Source organism: Tachypleus tridentatus, chromosome 13, assembly GCF_004210375.1.
Source record: "Tachypleus tridentatus isolate NWPU-2018 chromosome 13, ASM421037v1, whole genome shotgun sequence".
NCBI classification, from domain to species: Eukaryota; Metazoa; Arthropoda; class Merostomata; order Xiphosura; family Limulidae; genus Tachypleus; species Tachypleus tridentatus.
This window is the reverse complement of record NC_134837.1, coordinates 22404041-22421500: the sequence shown is the minus strand read 5'-3', so window position 1 is coordinate 22421500 and position 17460 is coordinate 22404041. Positions and strand designations below refer to the sequence as shown.

General features: G+C 30.9%; 1 protein-coding gene across 1 annotated transcript in view; it reads right to left on the bottom strand.

Annotated features, from left to right (window-relative positions):
* Nucleotides 1-17460, bottom strand: part of LOC143239386 (cyclin-dependent kinase 7-like) — a 41106-nt gene that overhangs the window by 16943 nt on the left and 6703 nt on the right. Inside the window, exons 5-8 of the mRNA XM_076480397.1 lie at nucleotides 12349-12459; nucleotides 5186-5304; nucleotides 4287-4386; nucleotides 3171-3257 (exon numbers count right to left, since the gene is read on the bottom strand). Of these exons, the coding sequence (XP_076336512.1) occupies nucleotides 3171-3257; nucleotides 4287-4386; nucleotides 5186-5304; nucleotides 12349-12459 (417 nt within the window). The remainder of the gene's footprint in view (nucleotides 1-3170; nucleotides 3258-4286; nucleotides 4387-5185; nucleotides 5305-12348; nucleotides 12460-17460) is intronic.

Here is a 17460-nt window from a genome sequence, read left to right as displayed (position 1 = left end):
GACTAGTTGGATTATGAAAAGCACATAAGGAGGAGATATCTATTAAGGACAATTCAGCATTATGACAAAGCCTTCAGCAAGGGAAACTATGCTACACAACAACTGTCAAAATTCACACACATCAGATACAATATGAGTGAATATAAGAGCCTAAAACACCAGCAATTTAATAACCAGTTTTTTATTATCAATTTCTCTACACTCACCTTGTGAAAAACTTGAAAAATATTCAGGTGAACATTTCCTGTTCACATGTACAAATTGAAAGTAATATCTTGTGGTCATGATGACAAGAAACCCACTTGAAGTAAAAATGTATCTCAGGACAGCTGGTACATGTATTAACAGTTTTACTAATAAAGAAGAGAACATTGTTTCAACTTTCTTTGATCATTTTCAGGTTAACAAAGTAAAAGTTTGCAACTCACCGTTGCTGAGCACATCTTAGGAATGAGAGTATAAATGGATACAAGACTGTAGGGAGCGTTGCAGTAAAATGTAAGATTATTAATTAGTATGGGTATAAAGGTGTTCCTTTATATTGGTCTAATTTTGGTTTAAGTTGCTGTACAAGTATGGTTTCTTTGATTTTGCATTTGTATATATTTGTTTCCCTACTTAGTATCTGGGTATTTTTTATAGTTATGTTGTGTTTATTTGATTTGCAATGTTCAAAAACATGTGAAGGTGTTTTTTTGTATTCTTTAAATTTGGTTTCCATTTTTCTGCTAGTTTTACCAATTTTAAAAGTTGTGGCAGTTGTTGCATTGTATTTTATAAATAATGTTGGTGTTATGTTCGTCAGTGTAGTTTTTACAAAGTATGGACTTTAGTTTTGTACATATTTTGTAAATAAATTTGGTGTTTACTGGAATGTTGTGTTTTAAGTTTTTTTTCCAAATCTAGGTGTACCTATTGTTTTTTCCATGGTTTTTGAAGGAAATATGTTGATGTGATGAGGTGTTGTTTTATTTTGTTGATTTCATCATTAATTTTATTGTGCAAGTATAGTTTTGTGTCTGTGTTTATCTGGTTTCTCAATATGTTGAGTTTTTGTTTTGTCATTTGCCGAGTCCCAGGGTATGTATAGTCCAGTATGGGCGATTTTTCTGTGGATTTCTGTTTGAATTATGTATTGGTTCTTGACTTATTGGAGAAAACCTAGTTAGAAGACTGGTGATCCATTCTACACAAACTGAAAATATCAACAAAACAACTGAACACAACCACCAGAAAGAAGACAACTTTTAGAACAATTCCATCAAAAAATATCTCTCTTCAGGTAGAACTGAAAAAATATATAAACATATATATAACGTTATGAAACTTAAGCTACATAGACTAAACATATGTATTTTTGTGTTATAATATGTAGTCATTCCAGCACAGAAAAAAAGCATAACTTATATCTATTTCCTAAGATTTTTTTATGACAGTAATGAGGTTGGTCAATTGACAGACTTCACACAGTTTGGGTAGAGAAAATAACATAAGAGTCTTACTGCAACAAACATTTGATATGTATTTAGTAGGAGATTTTAGTGGTTGCAAAAATAATATTTGAGATTTTGGGGGCAAAGACGAATTTTTTTTAATCATAACATGAAATCACCTTGCCCTCAGACTAATAACAAAACAGACTCAGTACTTTTACAAAATTCTCTAAGGAAATCTTTCATTAATATAACTTATTTTTTGTGTACAAAAAATTGTAACCTTTATTAAAAATCTATGAAATTTTTGTGAAGATACACATGCTGTATCAAAATGTACAGTGCAAATACTTAATGTGTGCAAATGCATAGATGAACTCAATATAATACACTGAGCCTGTTGCAAAAGGCTCAAATTAATATAGTTATAGGACATTGTTTGCTTTATGCATGTTAGTAATGTGTTCTGAAATGCATATTTAAATGAAATAACAATTATCTGACATATTAGAACCATCATAAAAAAGTAGACCTAAGTTGAGAGACTAAATTTATCAAATTTCTTGTTTACTAATATATACAATTTTTATTTACTGTTATAAAAGTAACTAAGACTCAATAAATAGAAAGTTATTAAGTTAGATAATGACAAAAAATATAATAAAAATATTTATCTTCAATGTATGGTTGCAAATAGCTCATGAGTTGCATCAATCAACACTGTAGGTTGAGCTGTGTATTTGCCACGTAATTCATATTTTCTATCATAGGATGATTAGTTACACACAAAAAACAAATGTAAATTATTTTCAACCTTCAGATGTTTATGATAAACTAGTGTAATTTTCTGTTACAATTTACAGTCATTCTAAAAAGAAAAACTGGGTAACTTAGATTTATTTTGTATTCAATATATATAGTTGTTACAAGGTCAGTGGAATCAAATAAGTACAAATAGTGTTAGATATACAATATAAAAAAAGTCTTTAGAAGAAGGTGTTAGAGGTTGTGTAAAAGAAATCTGACTGTAAGATTACAAAATACATATATTTAATCCTAACATAAAAAATCACCTTGAATCCAAACTAATCAGTCTGAATTCCATGTATTCACAGACAAATCTTCAGTAAAACTACTCAATTATAAAAGCTGATTTTTTTTATACAAAACATGTGTAATGTTTACTAAAGGCTTAAAAATTTCGCAAAAATACACACACCACATTGTTTTAATATGTATACAAAAGATATGTTAATGGAAGTATTTTTAATATGGTATATGACCAAAGAGGAGACATGGTTGACATTAATACAGTGTATGACTGAACAGGATACAGATTAATCAATGTAAAAACAAAATGGAACACGAACTAGACAAAAGTAACGTTAACTGAAGAAACATTCTCCTGTATCAAGGATAAAACAGGAAATGTGTAAATTCATGTATATAATTATAAGCAGAAAATATATTACCTATAAAATTTTCTGCATAAACTTTGCACAACTAAATATTTGTGTTATTGGGCACTTTTATTTAGAAAAATAGGTTACTTTAAGGCTTCTTCATTTTATCTGTCAACAAATAAGAGATTGATTTTGTCTTAAAGGCCTAATAATCAATAATGTGTGATTTTCAATAATTTGTGAAAACTACATAACCTAATATTCCAGGATTAGTTATCTTGAGATAGCCAGTAAAGGAATAACTATTCAAATGTGGATTGAAAACAATACTCACAGGCCAGTTATTTTCATTAGGTGTTCCAAGAGCTTGAAAAATCTTGTTGAGTTGGTCCAGATCTGATTCACCAGGAAAAAAAGGTACCTGCGACGAGATCATGTCTATCTTTTATTTACTGCATCTGTTTTACTTCTTAAAAAATAAGGTCTTTGCCTGATGCAATTTTACATTTATGTTTTTCTATCAAAACATATAGAAATATATGTTTATCCAGAGCATAACAAAGTTAGGTTTCTGAAAGCTTTTGTGAGTTCAATAAATTTATATATCAAAAAAGCGTATAAAAAATTTCATGAGTAATTTTATGATTGTTTTATGTATATACTGTTTTACAATGAACAAATGAACAAAATGTATTATGCCCACATACACTGTTAACTTTTTTGACCTGCCACTTGCAGCCATTTTCCAATTTTCATATCAATGAATTTCAATATTACACCAAAATTTCAGGCCTGGCAGTATATATATTTTTATTGGGTAGTTACCACTGTTTCCTCATATGATAGTAAATTTCTATATGTTTTCTGATCTAAGATAATTTAAAAATAATTATCCTTTGAACAAATAAAGTAAACTGCCTTTGGAGTATCCTGACCAGATATCAATAGGATCACCGTTTCATGTTTAAATTACTTTTCATAAAAAGTAATTCTGTTTATTTTAGATTATTCATAGGTAATTATATGAAATCAACACCGACTTTCAGTTGTTAATCAATCAATTAAAATACACCTTTTCTTATTGCTTGCTTATTTCTTTATGCTAGGAGGAGAACAGTTTCTAAAACAATAAGTCAATTTTCTTTAAAAGCCTACATAAGACAACAAAGTTTACAATACCTCATAACAATTTGATAATATGGTTGCATAATTTTCTTATCAGAAGCTGTGGGAATAATGATTTTTTTTTACAAGATTTACGAAACAACCAACCCACCCAAGTGTTGTAAGTAGCCTGGACATAAGCCTGACTAAAATCTAGAACAATATCTGATTTCAAAAGAACCTTCTCAATATTAGGTTTACATAAAGCTAAAGCTTAGCTTCACTGAATTAGATGATTTCATATATTAAAAGAGACAGAAAAAACTAGTTTGTGATGAAGTCTTACTCGAAGCAATAGCTCAGCGAGGATACATCCTACTGCCCACATATCTACACCAATTCCATATATCCTAGCACCAAAAAGAAGCTCTGGAGATCTGTACCACCTGTAGAAAATAAACATTTATACATTTTTCACTCCTTCTAAGAAACATTAATCTCACTACAATCTATGTTATTGTTAATTTCAAACAACCTTTCAGAACTAGCAGTAGATTTCTTGTGGCAAAGTTATCATTACCAGCAGATGTAGGACTACATATGACTATGGTTTCTTTAACTGTAAAATATAATCATTCTGTAACAATGATATCAAAATGATGCAAGACTTTATGTAAAGATAACTGGTGATTTTCTATAGCTCTCACATTTACAGTGCTGATTTAGCATACTTATTTTCCAGTTTTCAACATTCTAACCATAAGGTAAACATGAAGTTAACACAAAATATGCAATAATTCTAATAAAAGAATTACAAAAACTAATACTTTCAAATCTTATTTGTTGTAGATAAATCAGGAAAGCATCAACCCTCCTCTAGTAACCTCACAAACCGAGGTTAATATTTGGTAATCATTCACTACATGTACTACATTTAATCACATTGTATACTGTATGTTTTATCATATTGTATCTTTTAGGAATTGCTCCATTTCAAGTTTCTAAATGCAACGTTTTCTGACAGTCATTCTCCTGGATATGCCAATAAAAATGTATTTTGGATTTATTTTCTGAGTTTTCTGATAATGAAAAAAAAATAAATATTAACTTACTTTACTAGTAAGTAAATTAAAACCTAAATTTATTCTACTTAAATTGTATTTGAAGAAAAATCTGATTTAATTTGTCAGAAAAGTTATGTTCATTAAGAAAATTATTGTATATTTAATTTCATGTTATACTTACCTGGTCACAACTTGGTGGGTGTATACTCTGTTTGGTGATCCAAAAAATTTTGCAAGACCAAAATCACCAAGTTTTAATACTCCTTTCCTATCTATTAACAAGTTATTAGGCTTTAAGTCCTATAAAAAGAAAACAAAATGAAGCTGTAGTTATGAATCAGGTGTCATCTGTGCATTATGTATCTAATATATCTGTTCAATGAAAAATTACTTTGTGAAATATTGTACTCCTCACTTGTATACCTTAACAGTTAAAAGATTAAGTTTTTGTAACTTTCAAGTAAAAAAAAAAAGTCAGTCTTAAATCATTGTTTAATTACCACGAAACTAGAATATTTCTTTTGTTATGATACAAATTTGATAAAATATGTGAAGTCATGGAAAACAATAATGTTACATGATCCACTGATACTGTACAGCAAACAGTTCAACCAGTATACAAAACTGTACATGGTTTCAAAAGAAACAATCTCACCATCACACAGCATTGTATTTTTGTGTTGTTGCTCATATCTTAAAATGTTATATTGCCAAAATGATGTGGTCATGCCTAAGGCTTTCAATTTCTGAATATAACATTCACTCAAAGCTAGAAAGAATCAAAACATTGTACTGCTTTGTCATGCAACATTGGTCAAAAAAAAGATTTTACCCTCCAATCTTTATCAATCTTTGAAAAAGCCATGCTCACTATGGAGAATGATTACAGTCCCATTCCAAGACAATGACTTCTTCTAGATGAAAGATGAAAACATTACAAGTTTTTGAAACAGCTCACCAAATGAATCACTATCCTTGATTTAAATATCTGGCGACTTAATCTTATTTTCAAATACTATATGTACTCAGAAACTAAGTTACCTACTTCTATAAACACTCTAGAGATAGAGGTTATTCTAAAGAAATGTAAGGAGTATACACTCCATTAATGTTGATCTGGCAACTCTCTTATATAGCAATTTAAAGCTATTCATGACTTATATTATTAAACAAGGAGCACTGTATATGACTTGGTTCAGTACTGAAGAAATGAAGGTTACATTTTCCTTAACTGAAAATGTATTTTAAATAATAATTACCACCACTCATTACATAGCTATTACTCAACCTCAAAGGTTTACTTGTTTGCCAACCTAAGCTCTGATTTTTTTCTCACTTGCTCCATTAAATTGCCCTTAGTTATGTTCGTCTCATCAAGCTCTCCACCTACATCACTGCACTCTCTATCATCCTACTTTATATAAGCATGTCATTCAGATAATGCAATCATTTTTTTAAAAACAGGCTCCATCCCAATCTCTAACACCACCAATCAATGAGGAAGAAGGGCAGGACAATGTCAGTATTATTGAAAATGTTAAATACACCAATCAATGAGGAAGAAGGGCAGGACAATGTCAGTATTATTGAAAATGTTAAATACACCAATCAATGAGGAAGAAGGGCAGGACAATGTCAGTATTATTGAAAATGTTAAATACACCAATCAATGAGGAAGAAGGGCAGGACAATGTCAGTATTATTGAAAATGTTAAATACACCAATCAATGAGGAAGAAGGGCAGGACAATGTCAGTATTATTGAAAATGTTAAATACACCAATCAATGAGGAAGAAGGGCAGGACAATGTCAGTATTATTGAAAATGTTAAATACACCAATCAATGAGGAAGAAGGGCAGGACAATGTCAGTATTATTGAAAATGTTAAATACACCAATCAATGAGGAAGAAGGGCAGGACAATGTCAGTATTATTGAAAATGTTAAATACACCAATCAATGAGGAAGAAGGGCAGGACAATGTCAGTATTATTGAAAATGTTAAATACACCAATCAATGAGGAAGAAGGGCAGGACAATGTCAGTATTATTGAAAATGTTAAATACACCAATCAATGAGGAAGAAGGGCAGGACAATGTCAGTATTATTGAAAATGTTAAATACACCAATCAATGAGGAAGAAGGGCAGGACAATGTCAGTATTATTGAAAATGTTAAATACACCAATCAATGAGGAAGAAGGGCAGGACAATGTCAGTATTATTGAAAATGTTAAATACACCAATCAATGAGGAAGAAGGGCAGGACAATGTCAGTATTATTGAAAATGTTAAATACACCAATCAATGAGGAAGAAGGGCAGGACAATGTCAGTATTATTGAAAATGTTAAATTCCAAAACATACTTATCTCTGTTGACACTTATAACTATAATCATATATCGAAAAGGCTAGTGAGCATCTGCATAGATCATAGGTGTGCCAAGAAAAGATTGGTACCCAATATGTTCCTAACCACTGGAATCACAAGAAGAAAGCAACCAAGATTAAAGTGGATAAACCTTTTCCTTCACCTACTAAAGCCCAAAAGGCAGCAACTTAGACTCAAAATGATGGCATAATGTATGCCTTATTCAAAGAAAGTAATAGAACTCATCTTGTCTAGAATTACATACATTTATTATTGAAACAAAGAATGTAATATCACCTAAATATTCCAATTAAGTAATTGAAAAGACCTTTTTAGGATGAAGGATGAGAAACAACCTGAGAAGGCAGGACAGCACTGGGAACATAAATAATTTCTGATGTGTAAAATACTAAAAAGTTGTCAATAAAGTTGCCTATTGTAAGACAACAGTAGAGAGAGCTAACCTGTCATCAGAAAGTCAGGTCAAATAATGAGATATAGTGGGTACATTTAGTTGAAGAGGGTTCAGTTTCCTTGTAAGACACCATCAGTGAAATAAGAGTGCCATTTCTGTTGACAAATGGCCATTGTGGGTCCATGGAGAAATTGCCCTAATTGACACAAATTCAGGTCAATTTTAGAAGATAAACTCCTACGTCGTGCAAAGGACAACTTAACTTCTATGCAAGATGTTTGAGCTTTGGAATATCTGTGTGTAGAATGTAGGATTGCAGTTGCCTCAACAGAGATGGTTAAAAAGGAAGGAGCAAAGAGAAAATACTAAAGAGAAAACCATAGTTGGGCCAGCCAATCTGTGGCTGCCTACAGTACTTCACAAGGAGTGTATTAAACCATAGCCAAAACTCTGGGTAACAGATGAAATGGGGAGGAAGACAGAGATTCAATCCCATCCAGTTGTAATTGAATGCACCTATTGCCAAAGCCTGAGAATGAAGTACTGGGAACTGAAATGGTTGCTGAAACAGATGATCTGGTATTATATTCATCATCCCCACATCATGGCAAGCTGGGAGGCTAATACGATGAGAGTGAGCCCAGTAGAGAATATCCAAACTTCAAAAACAAAGGTCACATAAACACACATCCCCTTGACAGGAAATGCAAGATATCACTGGGGAATTGTCGAAATGAATGAAGACAATGTTTTCCTTCAATAGAGCTAGATCTTGAGTCATTGCCAATTGGAAAACAATTGTAAATATATTAATCTCACCTCACATGATAACCCCTTCATCTCACGTACCATTTTTCTTACCCTTCTCTGAACCATTTCCAAAGGTAAAGAGCCAAAGACTGAATACAATACTCCAAATTTTGTCTAACCAGTGATCTATACAATACACTTATAACCCGTTTAGACTTGCATTCAGTATTTATGTAGATACAATCTAAAATCCTATTTGTCCTACCACTAACAATAGCACACTGCTTGAATGGCTTGAGACTGATCAACCATTACACCAAGATTTTCTTTCATAACACTCTTAGAGTTATTCCCATCCAAATTATACTTATAATTCAAATTATAATAACCCACATGCAATATTTTGCATTTATCATAATCTGCCATTTATATGCACAACTCACTAAATGATATAAATCTTTTTGCAAAGTAACAGCATCTTCTTCACAGCCAGCAACATCGAAGACCTTGATATCATCAGCACATTTAAGTAATTTATTGATCATTCCTTCATTAATGTTATTAAAGTAAACTGAAAAAAAGCAATAGTTCTAAGACTGAGCCCTGAGGTACACCACTTTACATGGTAATCCAGTTTCACTGAGCTCTATTTATAACAACCCTCTGCTTTCTTCCATCAAGTCATTCTTCTATCCAAATAGTTAATATAACCCCCACACCTGTAGAGATAAGTTTCTTTTCAGACCTTTTATGTCAATTGCTTTTTGAAAATCCAAATGCACCAAACCTTCACACTTACCCTCAATTATAAATGTAGTAGCATATTTAAAGCATGCCAAAGGTTTTGTAAGGCAACATTTTCCATCAGTGAAAACCATGTTGACTATCAAATAAAGTTCTAAACTTTGTTAAATGACTTTGCAAACTATCTTTTATCATACTTTCCAAACCTTTCTAAACTTTGTTCAATGACTTTGCAAACTCTCTTTTATCAGACTTTTCAAACCTATTCCCACAACTGATGTAATACTAACAAGCCTATAATTACTGGGGTAACTTCTGTTACTTCTCTTGGAGATAAGAGTAACATTAGCTAATTTCTAATTTGTTGGTAGTTGTCTACTATTTGAGGACTTACAAAAAATTGTGGTACGTGGCTCACATAGCCAATCCTTGTCCTCCTTTGAAACTGTTGGGGAAATATTATGTGGTGCAGAAGCTTTATTGTTCTTTAAACTTCCCAACTTTATTTTTACAAGCTCAGAATTTATGCAGTTGCCTTGATCAATTTGTTTTCATATATCAGTTGTTCAAAATGAAGAATACTGCTTAAGTCTTCATTAGTAAAAAATAAAAATAAGTAAATTTAATAAACTATTTCATAATCATCAAATACAAACCTTCCTTTATCACCCCTCAAGGTTTCTATCCTCATCATTTTGTTTACCCTTAATGTACTTTAAAAAATCCTTACTGGTAACTTTTTATGTTAATTCATTGTGAAAATAAGAAAAACGTTTACATCCATGATGTTTCAGTATTGGTTTACTCACCACATTAAGCCTGTATTCATGTAGGATTTGGGTAGTTAAATTTCAGCATAGGCTTGGTCCATTTGACCATATTATGCTTGTTTAAGTTTTCATGCTATTACTTAAATTAGTAAGCACATCTTCACAAAATTTTGCAGATTATTAATAAACATAACAGGGTTTTGTATGTAAAACATCAGATATTTTATGTAATGTTGTTATTGTGCCTTTTTTATGTTCACATACTGCCTATCCAATGTCAAAGTAATTTTGACTTTTAGATTAAAAATACTTTTATACATCAGAAAATTTTCAAATTTTACAAGTAAAAATCTTTATAATGTTCAAATGTTTCTTAATAAAAAAAACTTAATTTTTTCCATTCCTTTCATCAACAAATCTCTGTATGGGATCAGTTGATTTGACAGACCTAACTACCATTAAAAGATTAGGAAACAAATACAAATTATACTTTTCTTTCTCCTAGAATGACTACAGATTATAACACAAATATACAAATGTTTAGTCTAAATAGCTTAAATTTTATAACGTTACACATTTATGTATATTTATAATTTTAATATATTGACCTTCCAACTATGCCGATCTAACAGTACAGAATTTACAATGATGTGGCACACATTACTGCATCCAAGAATATAAAACTGGCCATTACAAAGTAACCTGTCAGGTTACTCAGCCAGAGGAGCAAACTGAATGCTGATGTGGTGCATCGTTCAACACCTGACAGCAGTTGGAAAAGTACATTACATCCATTTTAGTTAAGCGTCAAAACCATATATATCAGTAGAACACCACTGCCACACTCTCAACTAAGTGAGACTGAGTACACTCAGGAGGAAGCCTCCCATGATCCACCACCCCAACAACTAGGGTAGGTAGGAGTATCAGGGCTAGTGGCAAGTGAAAATTTGAACATATAGAAGGTAATTTAAGTCATGTTAAGTTACTTGTGAGAATAAGTTAAATATTGTATTGGTAATCCATTTTTAATTTTAATTATATAATTATATAGAAACAATATTTTAATAAAATACTAGATGCTGGTCAATTTTAACATAATGGACCATACTAAAATGTTATTTATACAAGCTAATGTTTTAAAAAGATTTAGTGAAGTAAAAGGTAAGCCTCTATATATAAGATTTCTCCAAGCTATTTAAGTATACACCTGCATATGAAAATATCTTGATAACATGATTTATAACTTTGTAACATTTCAGTTGCATTTAACACACTTAACAAGCAAAAATTCAACCCAGATTCCCCCAGAACTTATATACAACCTTGTTTAAGTTTTCCACATAGAAAAGGCATAAAATTTCAACAACATAAGATGGGAGGATATGTAATTTCTTAATATACAGTCCTTTGCTCACCATTAACAACTTAAGGTACTTTTAAGCGTTAGTATAATACGCGACATCAAAAACAAACTGCTGATATTCCACAAAGCATACTTTCTTTATTTGCTTTGTTTTGAACAGCTTTGAATGGAGAGAACTAGTTTACTGCAGTGGAAGCAGCAAATCAAAAAATAGATTGAACTTCAACAGTATCTTTTCTTCACTGGAATTTACATTAGGCAAAAAGAAATTCACAAATAAATAAATGTTAGCTTGAAGTCAATATAGAAAAGATCAGAATAAAAAAAGTGGAATAATGTCTTCAACACTACACCATTATACATAAATTTAGTCACTAAGAAGTTAAGGTATCTATGTTGTCAAAAAATATCTGTGGCTATCATATTTGCATGTCAAAAAATAGTAAATTTATATCTGAGAATCAGATTTGTATTTCAAAATAGGTATATTGGCCAAAATATCATTTTTGTTATTTATCAAGACACCAAAATTTAAGTAGTTTTAATTTTTTAAAATCTTATGCATAAATAGAAAAATATCCGAGATGTTTCTAAAGAAATGTTTTTTTATATGTCAGGTATTTCTTCATGCCTTAGCTACCCATATATTCTGTCAATGTAAATTATGTCATAGCTGTAATTATCATAATTTGTTTACAATAATAAAGTTTTATCATTAAAATATTATGCAAGTTTTTCTTACGTGTCAAGCTTAGCCAAAAACCATATGAAAACTGTCTTATCTAAAGAACCACAAAATAAAAATGATTAATGCATTACATACATCTAGGAATAACAGGACAGTATAAATGCACAAAAAATATAAAATTGTATATTTCAACTTTCAAAATACTTGGTCAACAGTAATAAAATAAAAGAATATACTTGCTCTGTGAAGAATCCAATTGAGGTGAAGATATTCAAGTCCTTGAAGAGTCATCACCATGTAAGATTTTATGTGAGAAGTGGTCAAGATAATTGATGGATCTTTGATGATAACCTAGAATGAGATATACATATATGTACTGATGACATCATAAAATGATACAATACAAAACACTATTTACCCATAACTTGCTTCATAAACAATGAAGATTTAGCTTTACTCATCATAAGAACTTGCATATCCTTAAGAAAATGATTATAAATACACATCCCACAGATATACACATATATACTTGTGTATAAACTGGTTTTATATGCTGCAAAATATTAATTTCATAGAATTAAATATAAACACATACTTGTACAATTTTAAACCTATTATTACTGGCATGTTTTTATAACATTCACTGCTGGTAAGGTCCATATATTAAGTAATGCTAAATTTCTGTCTAATACAACACACAGTCTGAAGATTTGCTTCAAATAATTGGATAAATTGCAACCATTTGTAACCATGAAACTTCACACCTTATCAGGTAGGCAGCAGCACTACACATATTGGGTTTGTTTGCTTTTGAATTTTGCATAAAACTACGAGGGCTTTCCATGTTAGACATCTTTAATATAGCAGTGAAAGACTAGAAGGAAACCAGCTAGTTATCATCACCCACCACCAACTCTTGGGCTACTCTTTTACCAATGAACAGTGGGATTGATCATCACTTTGTAATGCCTCTGCAGTGGAAATGACAAGCATGTTTGGTGTGACAGGGATTCAAACCTGCAACCCTAAGACTGCGAGTCAGTTGCCCTAAACACCTGGCCATGATGGGCTGCCAATGTTGGGATGACTCAGATTACTCATTGAAAGAATGTTTTAAAAATCTCCTCAACAGGTCATCCAATGTGTTACAGTATCTCTGTAATGACTGAGTCACAAGTTCAGGGAATATCACAGGAAAAAGTCTATTTCTTGTTCTTTCTTCTGTCTCTTTTTTATTATGTGATAAAAATCAAAACAAAGATGTCAATGAATTTCACTCAGGTGACATATTTAAACTGAGTATCCACTTTTATAAGTTAATAACTAGTAGCAACTGAAAAGAAATTATAATTCTAGTGTAAACAATTTTATCATTACCTCCTTCAAGTTAGCTTTTTAACACAAATTTGGTGTTCCTTTAAACAAACGTTAGTGCAGGTGAAACAGGAATTAGTATCCACTAACAGCTAAACAATATATACTACAGTTAGAACCTCACTGTATTTAGAACTTGGTTATAAATACAACCTTCCAATGCATATTGAAGTACTGAATTAAAAAAACAACAAGCAGACAGATACAGAAAACTTTTCAAAAAAATAAAATGGAGGGATGGCTAACATCAAAAACAATGCATAGAAGATAGTAATAGCACAAGTAAGAATTAACATATAGCAATATGCATAAAAATCCCTTCACAACTGAGTATAGTTTATCCTACTTTTATCTGTTATTATTCTACTACATTACGTGTCTATGCAATTATGTAGGAATGATGTAAATGCCATCCCTACTATGTTGTTTGCATTGTTTTAGAAAAATTGATATTAGCCATCAATATATTGAAAACATAGAAGTTTTATATGCTGGTCTGGTACTAGCTTTAGTTAGTTTTCTAATTAGTTGGACCCTCTGGAAAGTATAAAAGATAAATATTTGGTACATATATTACAAACCCTGGGGTCTGTCCTAGCATTTATCTGTTTCCTGTCTAAAAAGCTGCAGATGCAAGCAGTGCTCAATATCCACATTTGAAATGGCGAGCGAACAGACATGAATAACATTGATTCCACATTTCATTTCACAAGCAGGATATTCTATTGTTAGGAAGTAATCAACTATCATTCACATTTCGAAATGTGACGTAACTTAAAGAATACAAATGTAGATTTACTGCACGTTATTGCTGAGTAGGTCTTAACATGACTGAAATACTCAACAATTAATTTTTTTGTAGTGGGACATTCAAGTAGTTTAAAACTTTGGATCCAAGTGAAACCAAGAGTGCAACACAATTAACCTTTCAAAAGTCCAAGAAATTATTTAAATTAATATATGTATATACGTATATACTATACATATATGTATGCATAAGAGTTCAATGTGCTTGATGTGTCACCTGACAAAAAGTAAACATTAAGAATTTAAATATTTCTTTTTAAAATTAGAAGTTGAAACTCAGTAAAAAAAATTAATATATGCCATTTTGACCCACTTTTAAGTGTAGGGATAATAAGTTAAACCCTTTAAGCACTGTCTCTTTCCTATTTTGTGCTTGTTATAGTTTCATGCTTTTACTTTTAAATTAGTGAGCATACATTCAGGAAATCTGGCATATTATCAGTAACATTACAAGACATTCATACACAAAATAGGAGATTTTTAAAATCAAGTCTTAAGATTTGTTCAGCAATATTTTTCTTGTGCCTTTTTATTTTTGCATGTTACCTATCTAATATTAAAGTAATTTTGATTCTCAGATTAAAAATGCTTTAAAAAAATCAGAAAATTTTCAAATCTTCATAATGTTCAAACAATTTTATCAAATGTTTCTTTAAAAAAAAACACTATATTTTGTTAGTTTAGCCAACAAATCTCTGTATGGTTCAGTCAATTTGACTAATCTCATAACCACCATATAAAATTAGGAAATAAATATAAATTATCCCTTTTTCCTTCTAGAATGACTAAAGATTATAACATAAAAACATAAATGTTTAGACTAAATACCTTAAATATCATTATATATTCATATATATTTATTATTTTTATTATATTGATTTTCCAACCATGCCTGGGTAACAGTACAGAAGTTACAATTATGTGGCACATGTGCATTCATGTTACCATATCCAATAACATAAAACTTACCTTAAGTTTTTACAAAGTGAACTATCTTGGCTGTGTTTTAGTGGACACATTTCAATTATTATATACTATACCTGTATATAGATTATTAATATTTACATACAAGTTCTTAAACGCATTTTTCTTAAAACATAGAACAGTATTTAATAACATTGTTTTGTGCTTCTTTGAACCATATCTAACTGCTGAGCTCACATAATAACCTGTAAAGTGAATGCATAAACCAAATTATGATACTGAATTACATAATGCTCATGCAGCTCACATTAGGACTTTGCCAAGAAAAGTTTTATTTAATATTTATATGCTTCCATATCTAACATAACAACTTCATAATGCTTATAATTTTGTTACTTTTACAAACATTATAATTTTGTTACTTTTACAAACAACAATAAAAAATATACACAAAAAACTATGAAATTTAGCACTTAAATGGGACCTATGTTTTTTTCTCTCAGTAATGAAGTAGTTCAATAATTACATTTTTAAAGCAAGTCTGTAAAAAAATCCTCAGATGCCTACTCTGACCTACCCACATTCAGGGAGTCAACTGACATATGCAATTACCTACTAGCACTGGTTAGTGTTATATTTATGTTAATGATTCACCAAAACTACCATGAAATTAATTAGTGCCAAGAAAATAATCATACAACTGATATTAGTTATAATTCCAATTAAAACTAGTTTCCTTTTGATTCCTCATAATTTTTTTTCAAATATTCCAAGCCTATTAAGGTTTGGACCAGAATGACACATGGATGAAGGTTGCCTCATACTTCCAGAGTAGCATGTTTGATTCCCATTCTTGTACTTTCATACATAGAAGCATCATGTTTGTTTCTCTGTGCTTGACTTATGACAATGCTACTACGGCAACTTACCACCATCCTTAATTTTGATATACTAATCAGAAGGAAGGCAACAGGAGGACAGCACATAGTGCCATCTCTTGGACTACTTTATACCACCAAATAAAACTGACCAACTGTAATGAGTTAATACTTTACCATAACTCAAACAAACTTGTTTGGTTTTAGAAACATATCAACTAAACTAACATAGGACAAGACAGCTATTACTATTTCGTCTAACAGGACTGCATGCAACAGTACGTACAACACTCACACATGTGATACTGTGGTGTACTGGCCATTGATTACATAATTGGCTACATTAGTTCCTGCTGTTCAGGTTTTACCTTGTTTGGATTTAAAAAAAAAAAGTACTAACTTCATACGTTACTTACTTATTACAAGCTACAAATGTAACTAATGACACATAAAGCAAAATTACTTTAATAAAAAAACAACAGTATGTTAATAATGATGACCTTTCTTCATTGGTTGCAGAATAACTTGTTCATAACTGTGTTAGAAAATACTAGATTTGGACTAATAAATATATAACAGAGTTAAAACATTAACCAATACACACAAGTAAATCTGTTTAATTATGAATACCTATGATTAGATAAGAAGCATTGAAAAGGGAATACAACAGGCTAACTGTTGAACTGACCTCTTATATTTTTGTGCATGGTGTCAACCTATTGTGTGTATGTGTATGTCCATAGCATAACTTTTTAAGACATTGCATTTAGCCTGGCATGGCCAGGTGGTTAAGGCACTTGACTTATAATCCGAGGGTTGTAAGTTCAAATCACCATCACACCAAACATGCTTGCCCTTTCAACTGTGGGGGCATTATAATGTGACAGTCAATCCCACTATTTGCTGGTAAAAGAGTAGCCCAAGAGTAAGGGGTGGATGGTGACAACTAGTTGCCTTCCCTCTAGTCTTACACTGTTAAATTAGGGATGGCTAGCACAAATAGCCTTCATGTAGCTTTGTGCAAAATTCAAAAACAAACAAACATTACACATTCAAATTTGAATTAAACATCTCATCTTTATTACAAATGCATGTCAATAAACTTGGCATCAGAACATAGTTCACAATACAGTTCTTAAATTATCTATGTTTTAATTTCTTTATTTCAAAAGACAATTAAACCATCTCCAGCCCTGTGAGCTCTCCCTTTTAATTTTGGCTATGCATTCAAGAGCATATATTCTATGCCATGAAATACACTAGTGTACAAAAATCTGCCACTATTCTTCTAAACTTATCAACTACTTACGTAATATGAAACAAGCAGTAACATGGTAACATTAAAAGAAAATAGATGTGATAAGGTGAG